The sequence below is a fragment of the Scyliorhinus torazame genome, chromosome 7 (assembly GCF_047496885.1).
Source record: "Scyliorhinus torazame isolate Kashiwa2021f chromosome 7, sScyTor2.1, whole genome shotgun sequence".
NCBI classification, from domain to species: Eukaryota; Metazoa; Chordata; class Chondrichthyes; order Carcharhiniformes; family Scyliorhinidae; genus Scyliorhinus; species Scyliorhinus torazame.
Window position 1 is genome coordinate 132,245,011 of NC_092713.1, and position 15,469 is coordinate 132,260,479.

Genomic DNA, 15,469 nt, shown 5'->3' on the forward strand with positions numbered 1-15,469 from the left:
ATCAGAAGTGTGCAACACCGGATACATGACTCTGATCCAGGCAGTGCGACGGATCCAGATGATGAATACCTGGACAACACTTACCCAGTGGGCATTATTACAAAGTGCGAATACGCCACACCGGACACATCGCAAGTCCAATCAATCCTGGCCGTGGATTCCGAGGACGAATTGGATGCAGTGATGAAGGTCAACCACTGACCCATCCAGTTTAAACTGGGCACAGGTCCCTCCGCCAACCTGATTGCGCAGGTGGACTTCAAGAGAATCAAGAAGCCCCCCACAATCCTTCCAGCTGCCTGCAAACTCCTGGACTACAATGAGGAATCCAGCAGAAGGCTCTGCACCTTCAACACGCCTTTTGGCAGGTTCTGCTACAACCGAATGCCATTTGGCATCATCTCGGCATCAGAGATTTTCCATCGCATCAGGAACAGATGATGGAGGGAATAGAAGGGGCTCGTTTCTACGTTGACAATATCATAATCTGGTCCACAACCCCAGAGGAACGTGTGTCGCGACTCAAGAAAGTATTGCGACGCATTCATGAACATGGCCTCAAGCTAAACAGGTCCAAGTGCTGTTTTGGGACATCCACGCTGAAGTTCCTGGGCGATCAGATTTCACGACACGGTGTGAGCCCAGACACAGACGAAATTAAAGCCATCGAGGCAATGAAAGTCCCCGAGGACAAGAAGGCAGCACTGCGCTTCCTGGGAATGGTCAATTTCCTTGGCAATTTCATCCCGAATTTGGCCACACACCACGGCCCTACGCAACCTGGTGAAAAAAACCAACCACCTTTGAGTGGAAGGCGGAGCACTGAACAGAGTGGCTGGAGCTGAAAGCCAAGCTCACCACTGCACCCGCCCTTGCATTCTTTCACCCAGACCGAGAGACCAAAATATCCACAGATGCGAGTCAGGATGGCATTGGGGCGGTGTTGCTTCAAAGAGATGACACGTCATCCTGGGTACCAGTAGCATACGCGTCACGGGCAATGATACCCACTGAGACCAGATATGCGCAGATTGAGAAGGAGTGTTTAAGTCTTCTCACCGGCATCCTCAAATTCCATGATTATGTCTACGGCTTGCCAACATTTACTGTTGAGACGGATCATAGGCCTCTGGTCCTCATCATCCAAAAGGACCTGAACGATATGACGCCTCATTTGCAGAGAATTCTGCTCAAACTCCGGAGGTATGATTTCAATTTGGTGTACACACCTGGCAAGGAGCTCATCATCGCCGATGCAATGTCCCGCTCCGTCAACTCACCCAGTGAACCACTGGAGATCATCCAGCACATTGAATTGCAGGTACAACTGTGTGCAAGCACTCTCCCGGCAACAGATGAGAAGATCGTTCTCATCCGAGAAGAGACGGCCAAAGACCCCCTGTTGCAGCGAGTCATCCACAACCTCAGCAATGGCTGGCAAAAAGGTCAATGCCCTCAATTCTACAACGTCAAGGATGATCCGGCGCTGATCGACGGCATCCTGCTCAAGTTGGACAGGATAGTCATCCCACTACGTCTCCAGAGCATGGTGCTGCGGCAGATTCATGAGGGACACCTGGGCGTAGAAAAGTGCAGACACAGGGCCCGGCAAGCTGTCTACTGGCCCGGCATCAACCAGGACATCACAGACATGGTCCTGAACTGCGAAACCTGTCAGAGGTTCCAACCAGCGCAGAGCAAGGAGATGTTCGAACCACACGACCGAGAGACCTCTCCGTGGTCCAAGGTTGGCATTGACCTATTCCACGCGAATGGCCGCGACTATATCTTAATCATCGATTACTTTTCGAACTATCCTGAGGTGCTGAAGCTGCCAGACCTCACCTCACGGACCGTCATCAAAGCGCGTAAAGAGACATTCTCACGGCATAGCATCCCGAACACTGTCATGAGCGACAATGGCCCGTGCTTCCACAGTCGAGAATTGTCCACGTTTGCCAAGAGCTACAATTTCAGGCATATCACCTCCAGTCCGCACTATCCGCAGTCCAATAGCAAAGTCGAAAAAGGGGTGCACATAGTTAAGCAGCTCATCCGCAAGGCCTCGGACTCCGCTTCCGACATACACCTTGCACTACTTGCGTACTGGGCAACTCCCTTGTCCACTGGCATGTCGCCAGCTCAACTGCTGATGAACAGGGACCTGCGGACGATGCTTCCAGCCATACACCTGCCCAACATTGACCACCTCCCGGTGCTGCAGAAGATGCAGCAGCTTCGCGACAGCCAGAAGCAAGGCTGTGACGCACATGCCACCGATCTGGACGTGCTATCCCCGGCAGACATGGTAAGGATCAAGATACTGGATGGTGGGTGGTCTGCTCCGGCTGTCGTTGTTCGACAGGCCGTGCCCAGATCCTCACTCATACATATGGCTGATGGCTCCATTGTGCGAAGGAATCGCAGGGCACTGCGAAAAGTTGCTTCCCCACAACCACTTTCCCCTCCATTTCCACATGTCGAATTGCCACCTCCAGACACCTCGAGCCACGGGGCCACCAGTTGTGCCTCCCACTCGCCTGTCAAGACATCGTCATCCCCTCCACCACCTCTCCGGCGGTCGACGAGGATCAGACGCAAGCCTCAGAGACTGTATTTATGAGCATTTGTTTTGTTTGTTCTGTTCTGTATTCATCAGTCAGTCACATTAGACAGACACATTCACATGTATATACATCTAAAAAAAAGGGGGAGATGTCATGATATGCAAACATGCAACCAATGAATACTCAGAATAGGACACAACCAATGGGCAGTCAGGACACTCAGAGGTGGCATCACCACAAGGGGGCATGACACAAACACTACAAAAGGGATGAGGCACTCACACCCTGCCTCTTTCCACAGATAGACATCTAGAGAGTTAGACAGGGTTGATCAGCAGCATCACACCCCAGCACTGGCTTAGAGCAAGCTGGTACAGTTAGACTGAGTTACTACAGTTAGATTAGCAGAGAGTCGAACTCATTTGAGAAATGTGTTCATAGTTCAATAAACACGTTGAACTAATTTCAGAGCCTGGAGCAACCTTTAGTTAAGACTGCATCAAGTAGCAGCCTGTGTTACCCGAAGCAGCATAACACAACACAAGTTTCCTCCATTTACTGAGTCGTGCAATGTTCCCAGATAAAAAATAATGATACATTAAAAATTCAAGTGTGTCAGAAGAATAGCTTACTGTGCAAGGTCTTTAGGTCAGAAAGCATTCTGGTAGAACGTGCAGCCAAGTCCGCAAAAATCCCTCTATTCATTCCAACAATCTTAAAGCCAGCTGGATAATGTAAACAGAAGCAGAGTTGAAGGGAGATTGTTAAAGACAGAGATGTCTGAGTCATTGGAGCTTGCCCCATTGCCCTCGAGTCCCCAAAGTGTGGCTTAGAGACAGGGTCAAAGCGAGGTTGTTGTGCCAGGATTAGGCCATGGGAAAAGTACTCTTGTCATGTGCTCTTGTTACGTTTCTCATGAATGCATCTTCTCATGCCTCTTAAATAGTTACTGTGCGATCAGTATTTGAATGCATAAAGGTGTTTTTTTTTAAAGTCACCCTCACAAGGAGTATCGAACGTCAAAGTTGAAACTTGGTACAGGCTCAAGATGAGCCTTTTGAGTTTAGTGAGCATTCCAAGTAGGAAGTAGCCACGCAAAGCTATTGGCCAAGACATTCTGGTGTAAATGCATGTTTTGCTGGTGCTGATTGGCCTTCTGTATCTCCAGTGTGGCAGGCAAGAATTGCACATTCATTATGAAATGGACACTTGATCATTTGAATACGCAAAGGTTAGGGGGCCCATCAGACGTTGTCTGCAAGATTGCCGTGTCCTGAGCTCTTAGTGGCACTCAGAAAAACAAGGTCAAATTTGATCAAAAAGGGAGGTTTGCTTCGCTCCCCAACACTCGTTCAAAGAATGGGAGCTGTTGCTGATCTCTGTTCTCTTTCCCCCCCCCCCACCATCTTCCCTGATACCCTCAACTTCCCTCCACCACTTCTACCTTGCAGACTTAATAGCCCCATGCCCAATCTCGGACCCTCAACTGACCCCCAACCCCCAAACCTCTCAGTCACTAAATGTGTGTTAATGAGACCCAAATCCCAGTGTCAGGTGTGATGACATTGGGCCTGGCAAGGCGGGTGCAGCAAATGCTGATTTCCTAATTTCTAGTTCATTATCTTTTACACAGTTCATTAGAAACAATTTCAAAGAAGAATTCATGGAATATTCAAATCTAATCAATACAATTGTTACTATAAATTTTCTGATTCATTAAAGATTTGGATTTGATTTGTTTGCAATATAGCATAGCCCAAATTTAAAATTTGCGGTGCGGTGGCTTCACAACTACTGCTTCACAACAATTTGTAGGGCAGCACGGTAGCATTGTGGTTAGCACAATTGCTTCACAGCTCCAGGGTCCCAGGTTCGATTCTGGCTTGGGTCACTGTCTGTGCGGAGTCTGCACATCCTCCCCGTGTGTGCGTGGGTTTCCTCCGGGTGCTCCGGTTTCCTCCCACAGTCCAAAGATGTGCGGGTTAGCTGGATTGGCCATGATAAATTGTAATTAGTTTCCAAAATTGCCCTTAGTGTTGGGTGGGGTTACTGGGTTATGGGGATACGGTGGAGGTGTGGACCTAGGGTAGGGTGCTCTTTCCAAGAGCCGGTGCAGACTCGATGTGCCAAATGGCCTCCTTCTGCACTGTAAATTCTATGAAATAACGCCAGAGCCCCGGATTCAATTCCAACCTCAGGTGACCATGGAGTTTGCACATTCGTCCCGTGCCTGCATGGGTTTCCTCCGGGTACTCCACTTTCCTCACACTGTCCAAAGATGTGCAGGTTAGGTGGATTGGCTATGCTAAATTGCCCTAGGTGGGGTTATGAGGATAGGTTGGGGGACTGGGCCTTGGTAGGGCAGTCTTTTTGAGGGTTGGTGCAGGCTCAATAAGCCGAATGGCCTCCTTCTACACTATAGGGATTCAATGATTCTAAAGCCTAAAATATAGGAGGAACTTCCAATGGATGGAAGGGGCAATTAAGCATTCACTAAATTGCAAGAGTTAAAGAAAATGTTTCTTTTTTGGCCAAACTAACAAATGGTTGCTATATGTAAGATCAATTTATATGTAGGATTGGCATCATTTTCGTTTGTACATGACCCAACATAAACATTTGACCGAGTATGCTATCTCTAACTAGTTAAACTGGAGTCAATGGGAATCAGGGGGGAACCTCTCTGCTGGTTGGATTCATACCTGTCACAAAGGAATGATGTGGAGATGTCGGCGTTGGACTGGGGTGAGCACAGTACAAAGTCTTACAACACCAGGTTAACGTCCAACAGGTTTGTTTCGATGTCACTAACTTTCGGAGCACTGCTCCTTCCTCAGGTGAATGAAGAGGTATGTTCCAGAAACATATATATAGACAAATTCAAAGATGCCAGACAATGCTTGGAATGCGAGCATTAGCAGGTGGTTAAATCTTTACAGATCCAGAGATGGGGTAACCCCAGGTGAAAGAGGTGTGAATTGTGTCAAGCCAGGACAGTTGGTAGGATTTTGCAGGCCAGATGGTGGGGGATGAATGTAATGCGACATGAATCCCAGGTCCCGGTTGAGGCCGCACTCATGTGTGCGGAACTTGGCTATAAGTTTCTGCTCGGCGATTCTGCGTTGTCGCGCGTCCTGAAGGCCGCCTTGGAGAACGCTTACCCGGAGATCAGATGCTGAATGCCCTTGACTGCTGAAGTGTTCCCCGACTGGAAGGGAACATTCCTGCCTGGTGATTGTCGCGCGATGTCCGTTCATTCGTTGTCGCAGCGTCTGCATGGTCTCGCCAATGTACCACGCTTCGGGACATCCTTTCCTGCAGTGTATGAGGTAGACAATGTTGGCCGAGTCGCACGAGTATGTACCGCGTACCTGGTGGGTGGTGTTCTCACGTGTAATGGTGGTATCCATGTCGATGATCTGGTCTTGCAGAGATTGCCATGGCAGGGTTGTGTGGTGTCGTGGTCACTGCTCTGAAGACTGGGTAGTTTGCTGCAAACAATGGTTTGTTTGAGGTTGCGCGGTTGTTTGAAGGCAAGTATGGGGGGTGTGGGGATGACCTTGGCAAGATGTTCATCTTCATCAATGACGTGTTGAAGGCTGTGAAGAAGATGACGTAGTTTCTCCGCTCTGGGGAAGTACCGGACGACGAAGGGTATTCTGTCGGTTGTGTCCCATGTTTGTCTTCTGAGGAGGTCGGTGCGGTTTTTCGCTGTGGCGCGTTGGAACTGTCGATCGATGAGTCGAGTGCCATATCCCGTTCGTACGAGGGCATCTTTCAACGTCTGTAGATGTCTGTTACGTTCCTCCTCGTCTGAGCAGATCCTGTGTATACGGAGAGCTTGTCCATAGGGGATGGCTTCTTTAATGTGTTTAGGGTGGAAGCTGGAGAAGTGGAGCATCGTGAGGTTATCCGTGGGTTTGCGGTAAAGCGAAGTGCTGAGGTGACCGTCCTTGATGGAGGCGAGTGTGTCCAAGAATGCAACTGATTTTGGAGAGTAGTCCATGGTGAGTCTGATGGTTGGATGGAACTTATTAATGTCATCGTGTAGTCGTTTCAGTGATTCTTCGCCGTGGGTCCAAAGGAAAAAAATGTCATCGTGTATCCGGTGTATAATGTCGGTTGAAGGTCCTGTGCGGTGAGTAGGTCCTATTCAAACTTGTGCATGAAGATGTTGGCGTATTGGGGTGCAAATTTGGTCCCCATAGCTGTTCCGTGTGTCTGGATGAAGAACTTGTTGTCGAAGGTGAAGACGTTGTGATCCAGAATGAAGCGGATGAGTTGCAGAATTGCGTCTGGAGATTGGCAGTTGTCGGTGTTGAGTACTGAGGCTGTTGCAGCAATGCCGTCGTCATGGGGGATGCTGGCGTAGAGTGCCGAGACGTCCATTGTGACGAGAAATGTTCCTGGTTCAACTGGTCCATGGTTGCTGAGTTTCTGTTGGAAGTCCGTCGTGTCGCGACCGAAGCTGGGCGTACCTTGTACGATGGGTTTCAAGATGCCCTCGATGTAGCCAGAGAGGTTCTCACACAGGGTCCCATTGCCTGAAACGATAGGGCGGCCTGGTGTGTTGGCCTTATGTATTTTTGGGAGGCAGTAGAGATCTCCAATGCGGGGAGTACGTGGGATGAGAGCACGTAAGGTGCTCTGAAGATCTGGATCCAAGGTCTTGATCAGTCTGTTAAGTTGGCGGATGTGTTCCTTGGTCGGATCTGCGGGTAACTGTAGTGTTCTTGGTTGTTCAGTTGTCGGTATACTTCTTTGCAGTAGTCCGTTCTGTTCAGTACGACAGTGGCCCCTCCTTTGTCTGCTGGTTTGATGACGATGCTGCGGTTGGTCTTGAGAGCGCGGATGGCATTGCGTTGTGCTTGGGTGACGTTCGGGGCTGTCTTGTGAATGCGACTGATGAATCTGGCATTGACGCGACTCCCACAAGGAAGTCACAAAGGAAGATAGTGGTGGTGGTTGGAGGCCAATTATTTCAGCTCCAGGACATCACTGCAGGAGTTCCTCAAGATAGTGTCCTAGACCCAACCATCTTCAGCTGCTTCATCAATGATCTCCCTTCCATCATAAGATCAGAAGTGGGGATATTTGTGGATGAATACACAATATTCAGCACTATTTGCGACTCCTCAGATAATGAAACAGTCCAAATGCAGGAAGACCTGGATAATATCCAGGCTTGAGCTGACAAGTAGCAAACTACATTTGTGCCACACAAGTGTCAGGCAGTGACCACCTCCTACAAGAGAGGATCTAACCACACCCCTTGACATTCAATGGCATTACCATAGCTAAATCCCCACAATCAACATCCTGGGGTATACCATTGATCAGAAACTGAACTGGACTAGCCATATTAACAATGTGGCCACCAGGGCAGGTCAAAAGCTAGGTCCCCTATGGTGAGTAACTCACATCTTGACCCCCAAAGTCTGTCCACCATCAACAAGGCCCAAGTTAGGAGTGTAATGGAATGCTTTCCACTTGCTTGGATGAGTGCAGCTCCAACAACACTCCAGAAGCTCAATGCCATACAGGATAAAGCAGCCCGCTTGATTGCTCCCCCTTCCACAAACAGTCAAACCCTCTACCCCCAACGAACAGTGGCAATCTGATCAGACGAAAATTCCTACCATTCAGTTTGACTTAATTGAGATTTGGAAAATGGTTTTGGCATTTCTAGTCATACCTGTGTGTGGTAGTCTGTGTAGAGGTATTGCGGTACCTAGTAATGCTGGAACACCATTGGTAGATATTGTATGTGTCCCATTGTTCAAGCTGTATGATAGCTCCACCTGCAAGGTGGGGTATAAGAGCCCGTGCCGCCCCAGCAGCCTTCTTTCTGTACCTGAGCTGCTGGGGAAACATCTAGCTTATTAAAGCCTTCAGTTAGACTACAATCTCGCTTTAGTAGTCATTGATCGTGCATCAATGTGAAAACAGGTCACAAAAAGGTACCTCTTTGCCAAAATAACAATGTTCGCATGCAGCCATTTGTATTCACACCTTCCCATGTATACAAGACAGATATTCCTTACAAAATTGCCCCTTTAAAATGTTTCTGCACACAGAATTTTATATTTACAGTTTGTTATAGGAACACTTTTAACGTGAAATGTTTAGATAATATTGATCCTCGCAACAGAAACAACAAACTGAAAAATAAAATATTTAAGCTGTGGTAACCACTTGGCATCTTTTCCCGTTGGCAGATGGTCTGGCTGCCTTCAGAGCGTTCCTCCGCTCGGAATACAGCGAGGAGAACATTGAATTCTGGCTGACCTGTGAGGACTACAAGAAAACCAAGTCGCCTGCAAAACTGGCTTCCAAGGCAAAGAAGATCTACTCGGAATTTATCGATGTTCAAGCTCCAAAAGAAGCAAGTATTTGATTCTTTGAATAAAGCCTCAAAACGACTGCCGTATATGATTTAAAATTCCTACTTTGAATTGCAGACAAGGCACTATTTGCGACTCTAAGGAACGTGTCAAATTTCAGGGTACTAAACAAGTGCCCAGATGCAGTCCCACAAAACAGGCACAATGCAAAACAACATCATCCCGAGGCAGTTATTAGAACGCCATGTGCTCGCCGCCCAGAATGAGCTGATATTTACAAAAAAGGTAGTTTGCTTGCCAGTGCGCCATGATGGTGACGACTTTAATGAAAATGCACCATAGAATCATAAACATTTACGGCACAAAAAGAGGGCATTAATCATGTCCACACTGGCTGTCAAGTAGCTATCCAGCCTAATCCCACTCTTGGCCCTCTAGTCACAACACCTCAAGTGCTGATCCAAGTACTTTAGAAATGGCATGAGGGTTTCTGTCTCTACCGCCCTTTCAGGCAATAAAATCCAGATCCCCCGCCATCTTGTGGATGAAAAGGTTTCCCCTCAAATCCCCTCTACAGCTCATACCTCACACCCTGAGAGAAATTCTCCGGAAACGGCGCGATGTCCGTCGGCTGGCGCCCAAAACGGCACCAATCAGACGGACATCGCGCCGCCCCAAAGGTGCGGAATGCTCAGCACCTTTGGGGGCCGAGCCCCAACATTGAGGGGCTAGGCCGGCGCCGGAGGGATTTCCACCCCACCAGCTGGCGGAAACGGCCTTTGTTGCCCCGCCAGCTGGCGCGGAAATGACATCTCCGGGCGGCGCATGCGCGGGAGCGTCAGCGGCCGCTGTCAGTTTCCCGCGCATGCGCAGTGGAGGGAGTCTCTTCCACCTCCGCCATGGTGGAGACCGTGGCGGAGGCGGAAGGGAAAGACTGCCCCCACGGCACAGGCCCTCCCGCGGATCGGTGGGCCCCGATCGCGGGCCAGGCCACCGTGGGGGCAGCCCCCGCGGCCAGATCGCCCCGCGCCCCCCCCAGGACCCCGGAGCCCGCCCGCGCCGCCTTGTCCCGCCGGTAAGGTAGGTGATTTAATTTACGCCGGCGGGACAGGCAATTTAGCGGCGGGACTTCGGCCCATCCGGGCCGGAGAATCGAGCAGGGGGGCCCGCCAAGCGGCGCAGCGCGATTCCCGCCCCCGCCGAATATCCGGTGCCGGAGACTTCGGCAACCGGCGGGGGCGGGATTCACGCCAGTCCCCGGCGATTCCCCGTCCCGGCAGGGGTCGGAGAATGTCGCCCCCTAAATCTATGCCCGTTGGTTATTTGCCCCTCAAACTAGGGAATAGGCCCTTCTTATCCACTCTATAGATCACTCATAATTTTATACCTTAATTAAATCTTCCCTCAGCTTCCTCCAAAGACAACAGCTTGGTCTATCAAAATTTGCCTCCTAACTAAAATTCTTCAGTCCACACAGCATCCTTGCAAATCTCCTCTGTATTCTCTCTCATTCAATCACATCTTTCCAATAATGCATTGGAGAATGGCATGCAGGTGACCACTTGGGTGTAATTTCATGGTGACAAGACGGGGATGGAAAGTCTTGTATTTGTATATTGCCTTTCACCATCTCAGGTTATCCCAACATGTTTTTAAAAAAATGACGGAAATTATTTTCTCACTGCAGCCCCGTTTCAAATGCTCAGTGAGGACAAAGTCTATCTTGGAACCAAAACATAGCTCCCTAGAATGCGTTTTTGTCCAGTGTCAGTACACGTACAAAGCAGCCAGTCTAACCTTGAATTGGTTCCCGTTCTCAGGTAAACCTCGATTTTCAAACACGGGAGCTGACCAGGAAGAATTTGCTGGAGCCAACCCACAGCTGCTTCAACGATGCGCAAAAGCGAATCCACAGCCTGATGGAAAGGGACTCTTACCCCAGGTTCCTGAGATCAAAGATTTACTTGGATGTGCTAAACCAGACACAGAGCAACAGCCAGACACAAAGGAGGTTCAGCTAAGGAAGGCTATACTGTACACGCAGAGTTCTCTCATATTGCATTGTCTGCACCATTCCAGTCATGAATTTTACTCTGCCGGTGTACATTATTGTTGCAATGAAGATGGGATAGATGGAAAACTTTCCTCATGGTGCTCTCTCGTTCTTGGTTTCCAGCCATTACATGGAATGCAGTTTTGTTTGACAGCAAGTCTTTACCCAAATGGACTTGTCCCAGTGCCAGTCTCCCGTGTCCCAACGTATCTTTGCCGTAAAGTTATTTCATATTATTTAGGATAACTCTTCTGTTTTTTAACCAACCAAGGCATGTCAAAACAGCTTTCCCTACCCTTATATCTTTGAGCTGGTAAGGCGCTAGAAGATCAAATATACGTTTTAGTGCACATGTATTTAAGTGTTCAAAGTGAAAACAGTTGTTATAAATCAAGTGTTTGTGATACAATACTCATTTGTAGATTGAACACTGTGTATGTAAGGAAGACACGTAATTTTATGAAGTGCATTTCCATTTGTATATTTATCATCCCCAGCCCCTTCAGTTTGAATGTATTTATTAAATGCGAAATTGAATATACTGTTTTGTGAAGAAGAATTATTGTCTTCAATAGGATAACTATGTTTCTGGGACCTGTGTGACCTTTATCATTTCAGTGTAAAGCTTTGAACAGAAAAAAATATTCATTCCAATTGCAGCAGGTCGAATGACAACACATTGAATTGCATTTTAATACATTTGACATGCAAAGTCATAGGATATAATAAATTCATTATCTGAATGGCCGCCTTGTTCTCTAATTCAGTAATCTAGTCAGTATGGAAACATAGAAAATTAGAAGCTTCTACTTGTTTTTCTCAGTACTAAATTTTACTGGAAATGATGTTTAGTTACATGTTCAAATTTCCCCCTTCTTCTTCAGAAAGTGTCGACTGGTACAGATCTGGGGCGAGATTCTCCGACCCCCCGCCGGGTCGGAGAATCGCCGGGGGCTGGCGTGAATCCCACCCCCGCCGGTTGCCGAAGTCTCCGGCACCAGAGATTCGGCGGGGGCAGGAATCGCGCCGCACTGATTGGCGTGCCCACCCGCTCGATTCTCCGGGCCGGATGGGCCGAAGTCCCGCCGCTAAAATGCCTGTCCCGCCGGCGTAGATTAAACCACCTACCTTACCGGCGGGACAAGGCGGCGCGGGCGGGCTCCGGGGTCCTGGGGGGGGCGGGGGCGATCTGGCCCTGGGGGCTGCCCCCACGGTGGCCTGGCCCGCGATCGGGGCCCACCGATCCGCGGGCGGGCCTGTGCCATGGGGGCACTCTTTCCCTTCCGCCTTCATCACGGTCTCCACCATGGCGGAGGCAGAAGAGACTCCCTCCACTGCGCATGCGCGGGAATGCCGTCAGCGGCCGCTGACGCTCCCGCGCATGCGCCGCCCGGAGATGTCATTTCCGCGCCAGCTGGCGGGGCACCAAAGGCCTTTTCCGCCAGCTGGCGGGGCGGAAATTCGTCCAGCGCGGGCCTAACCCCTCAAGGTTGGGGCTCGGCCCCCAAAGATGCGGAGCATTCCGCACCTTTGGGGCGGCGCGGTGCCCGTCTGATTTGCGCCGTTTTGGGCGCCAGTCGGCGGACATCGCGCCGTGTCCGGAGAATTTCGCCCCTGGTGCCTCAGATATTTTAACCTGCCCTAATACCGGACTCAAGCTTTCTTCACACCTGTAAACTTAATCAATATCTATTCACGTCCCATTGACAGGGCTGATTTTTTTTAGTCTAAAGTCCGCATGCCTACACTTCCCTGGGGCAATCACTGGACAAGATTTTCCTTCTTCCCTAGCCCAGAGGTGCCACACCATTTGCAGCATCCCATTCTGCTATCCCAGCTAAGTTCAGTTATCCAAGCATGGCCCAAAGATGGACCTAGCCCTCTGCATGCCTCAATTGCTTAGTGCTGTTCTGAGTTGTGTCCATTCCCACCAGGCTATCTATTTTAATGGATGCTGCAGAAACTGGGCAGTATTTACACAGAAAATGTTTTCATCCTTTGTTTACAACACCGGGTTCAACTTTGTTTATAGTGATAGACTGCATCTGCCCTCCCCCTTGCCTTGTATTCGCAGGACGTCACGTTCTCTCTTTCAATAACACGACTCTGCTAGAAAACATACTCTCATTTCCCTTGGGGAGAGGTTTTGCTCTCCAGCTGGTTGATGTCATCAGAAGGCACGAGTGCAAGTCCAGTGTCTGGGGCGATGTCTTCTCGTCAAGCAAGTCTGATTTGCTCGCTGTGCATTTTCTTTTCTGGTTGCCCATCACTCCCTTCCCACGGGGGCAAAAGGGTGAAAAAAAGCAAGGGTTGCCTCCTTCACTGAGAGGGTTTGAGTTTGAAGTGTTGTGCAATCAGATCACAGTCTTGTGATGCCAATTTATTTACCAGGACGAGTCCTGCAGTTTTAACACAGTTGCTGGTTTGTTTTATGTTGTTCGTACCCGGATTTAAACCTGGGACTCTTTGCCTGTAAAGCAAACGTGATAACCACTACACTACAGAAAGAGTCAACCTGGTTAGTTTTATATCTGGAGGGGGTTGCAATGAATCAGACCTGGCCAGTGGGACATCAGGGGAGGGATTCTCCACTCCCACGCCGAAGTGGCCGCGCCGTCGTGAACGCTGTTGAGGTTCACGACGGCGCGAAACGGCCCCGATCCCAACCGATTCAGGCCCTGACAATGAGCCAGGATCGGGGCCGGGTCGTCTACACGTGCCAGGCCTTGTCGCCCGCGTAAAGGCGGTGCCGCATAGATGACGCGGCCGGCGCTGCATAACGGGCGTCATCTGCCCGATATGGGGGCACCGATCGCGGGCCACCCCACATTTCAGGTACTTCCCGGTGCAGGATCCCCCCTCGCCCCCCCGCAGGCCGCCCCCCCCAGCGTTCACGCACCGCTCACGACGGCAGCGACCAGGTGTGGATGGCGCCGGGGGGAACCCGGTGTTTTGGCCTGGCCGCTCAGCCCATCCAGGCCTGAGAATAGCGGGGGTGCCGGAGAATCGCCATTTTGGGTATCTCCGGCGATTCTCCGGCCTGCGGCCCACGAAACACGACCGGGCCGTTCCCGCCGCTTGGGAGAATCGAGGGAAGGAGTCGGACCGGCGTCCCGGGAAATTTTGGCGGCCCGGGCGATTCTCCCAACCGGCGCGGGAGTGGAGAATCGCGCCCCATAAATACAATTAGGAGCCTCTCACCCGCTTGATCAAAAAGGTAGATTTTGAAGAGCATCTTAAATGAGTAGAGGGAGAAAGGGAGAGATGTTTAGAGTGGGAATACCAGAGCTTCGCCTGGGTGGTTAACGGCTTCTATCCCTTTCTCTCTGCAGTGTGTCTATCCAGATTCCTACTAAATGTATCTATGTTATTCACCTCACCTACTCCCTGTGATAGTGAATACAATATTCTAAGCAATGTTTGGTAAAAAGAATTCTCCAGAGTTTTCTATTGGTTTGTGACTATTTTGTATTTACAGCCCCTAGTTTTGGTTTCCCATGGAAGTGGAAATACCTCCTCTCTTTCTGCTCTCATCAAACACTTTTGTAAGTATTGAGGCCTCCATCATCCATCAGTTCCCACTTTTTGAGACAAAACAGCTCCAATCTGGTTGGCTTATCCTCTCAGTTCCAGTAAAAAGTCTATTTCGTACCATCACCAATGCCTCTAAATTATTTTAAAATATAGAGACCACAATGCTCCAAGTGTGGTCTAAACAAATTGGACACAGGTTTTATGCATTTCAATTCTATCCCTCTCAAAATAATTTATTTAATTTTGTTTTAAATTGTGGCCTTGATTAACCTATGTTGCTGCTTCTAATGATTTGGATATCTGTTCCCATTTGATTCTTATGATCCTCTACCCAATGTAGGACAGAATCTCAGCCGTGGGAAGGTGTCTTCAGAGGTGGGGGGAAAGGGAATTTAAGAAGATGATGTGTGGGGCAGCTCCCGAGACGTTGGCCTTGGGATCAGAAGCTGCAGCTGCAGAACATAAAGTGGCATTCCCTCCAAAATGGTGGCCTGTCAGCTGGAGGCCACACTTATTTATACTGATTTCTGAAATCTTCCTGCATCAGCATAATATGAACCCAATACCAATGAACACTAAATACTATAGGACTAATACCAATGACTATCATATAGTATGGGACCATGCTGATGACCATTAGACAGAATGGGACCATGCCATTGGCCATGATTAACCAACGTTGCTGCTTTTAATGGGCAGTGGTTAGCACGGTTGCTTCACAGCTCCAGGGTCCCAGGTTCGATTCCCCGCGGGTCACTGTCTGTGCGGAGTCTGCACGTTCTCCCCCTGTCTGTGTGGGTTCCTCCGGGTGCTTTGGTTTCCTCCCACAGTCCAAAGATGTGCAGGTTAGGTGGATTGGCCATGATAAATTGCCCTTAGTGTCCAAAAAAGGTTAGGTGGGGTTACTGGATTACGGAGATAGGGTGGAGGTGTGGGCTTAGATGGGGTGCTCTTTTCAAGGGTCGGTGTGG

At 49.5% G+C, this 15,469-nt stretch overlaps 1 protein-coding gene across 1 annotated transcript in view; it reads left to right on the forward strand.

The window, feature by feature from the left end:
* Positions 1-11,505, forward strand: part of LOC140426566 (regulator of G-protein signaling 8-like) — a 117,800-nt gene extending 106,295 nt beyond the window's left edge. Inside the window, exons 5-6 of the mRNA XM_072511495.1 lie at positions 8,786-8,952; positions 10,732-11,505. Coding sequence (XP_072367596.1) covers positions 8,786-8,952; positions 10,732-10,932 — 368 coding nt within the window. The 3' untranslated portion in view covers positions 10,933-11,505. The remainder of the gene's footprint in view (positions 1-8,785; positions 8,953-10,731) is intronic.
* Positions 11,506-15,469: the final 3,964 nt, after the last annotated feature.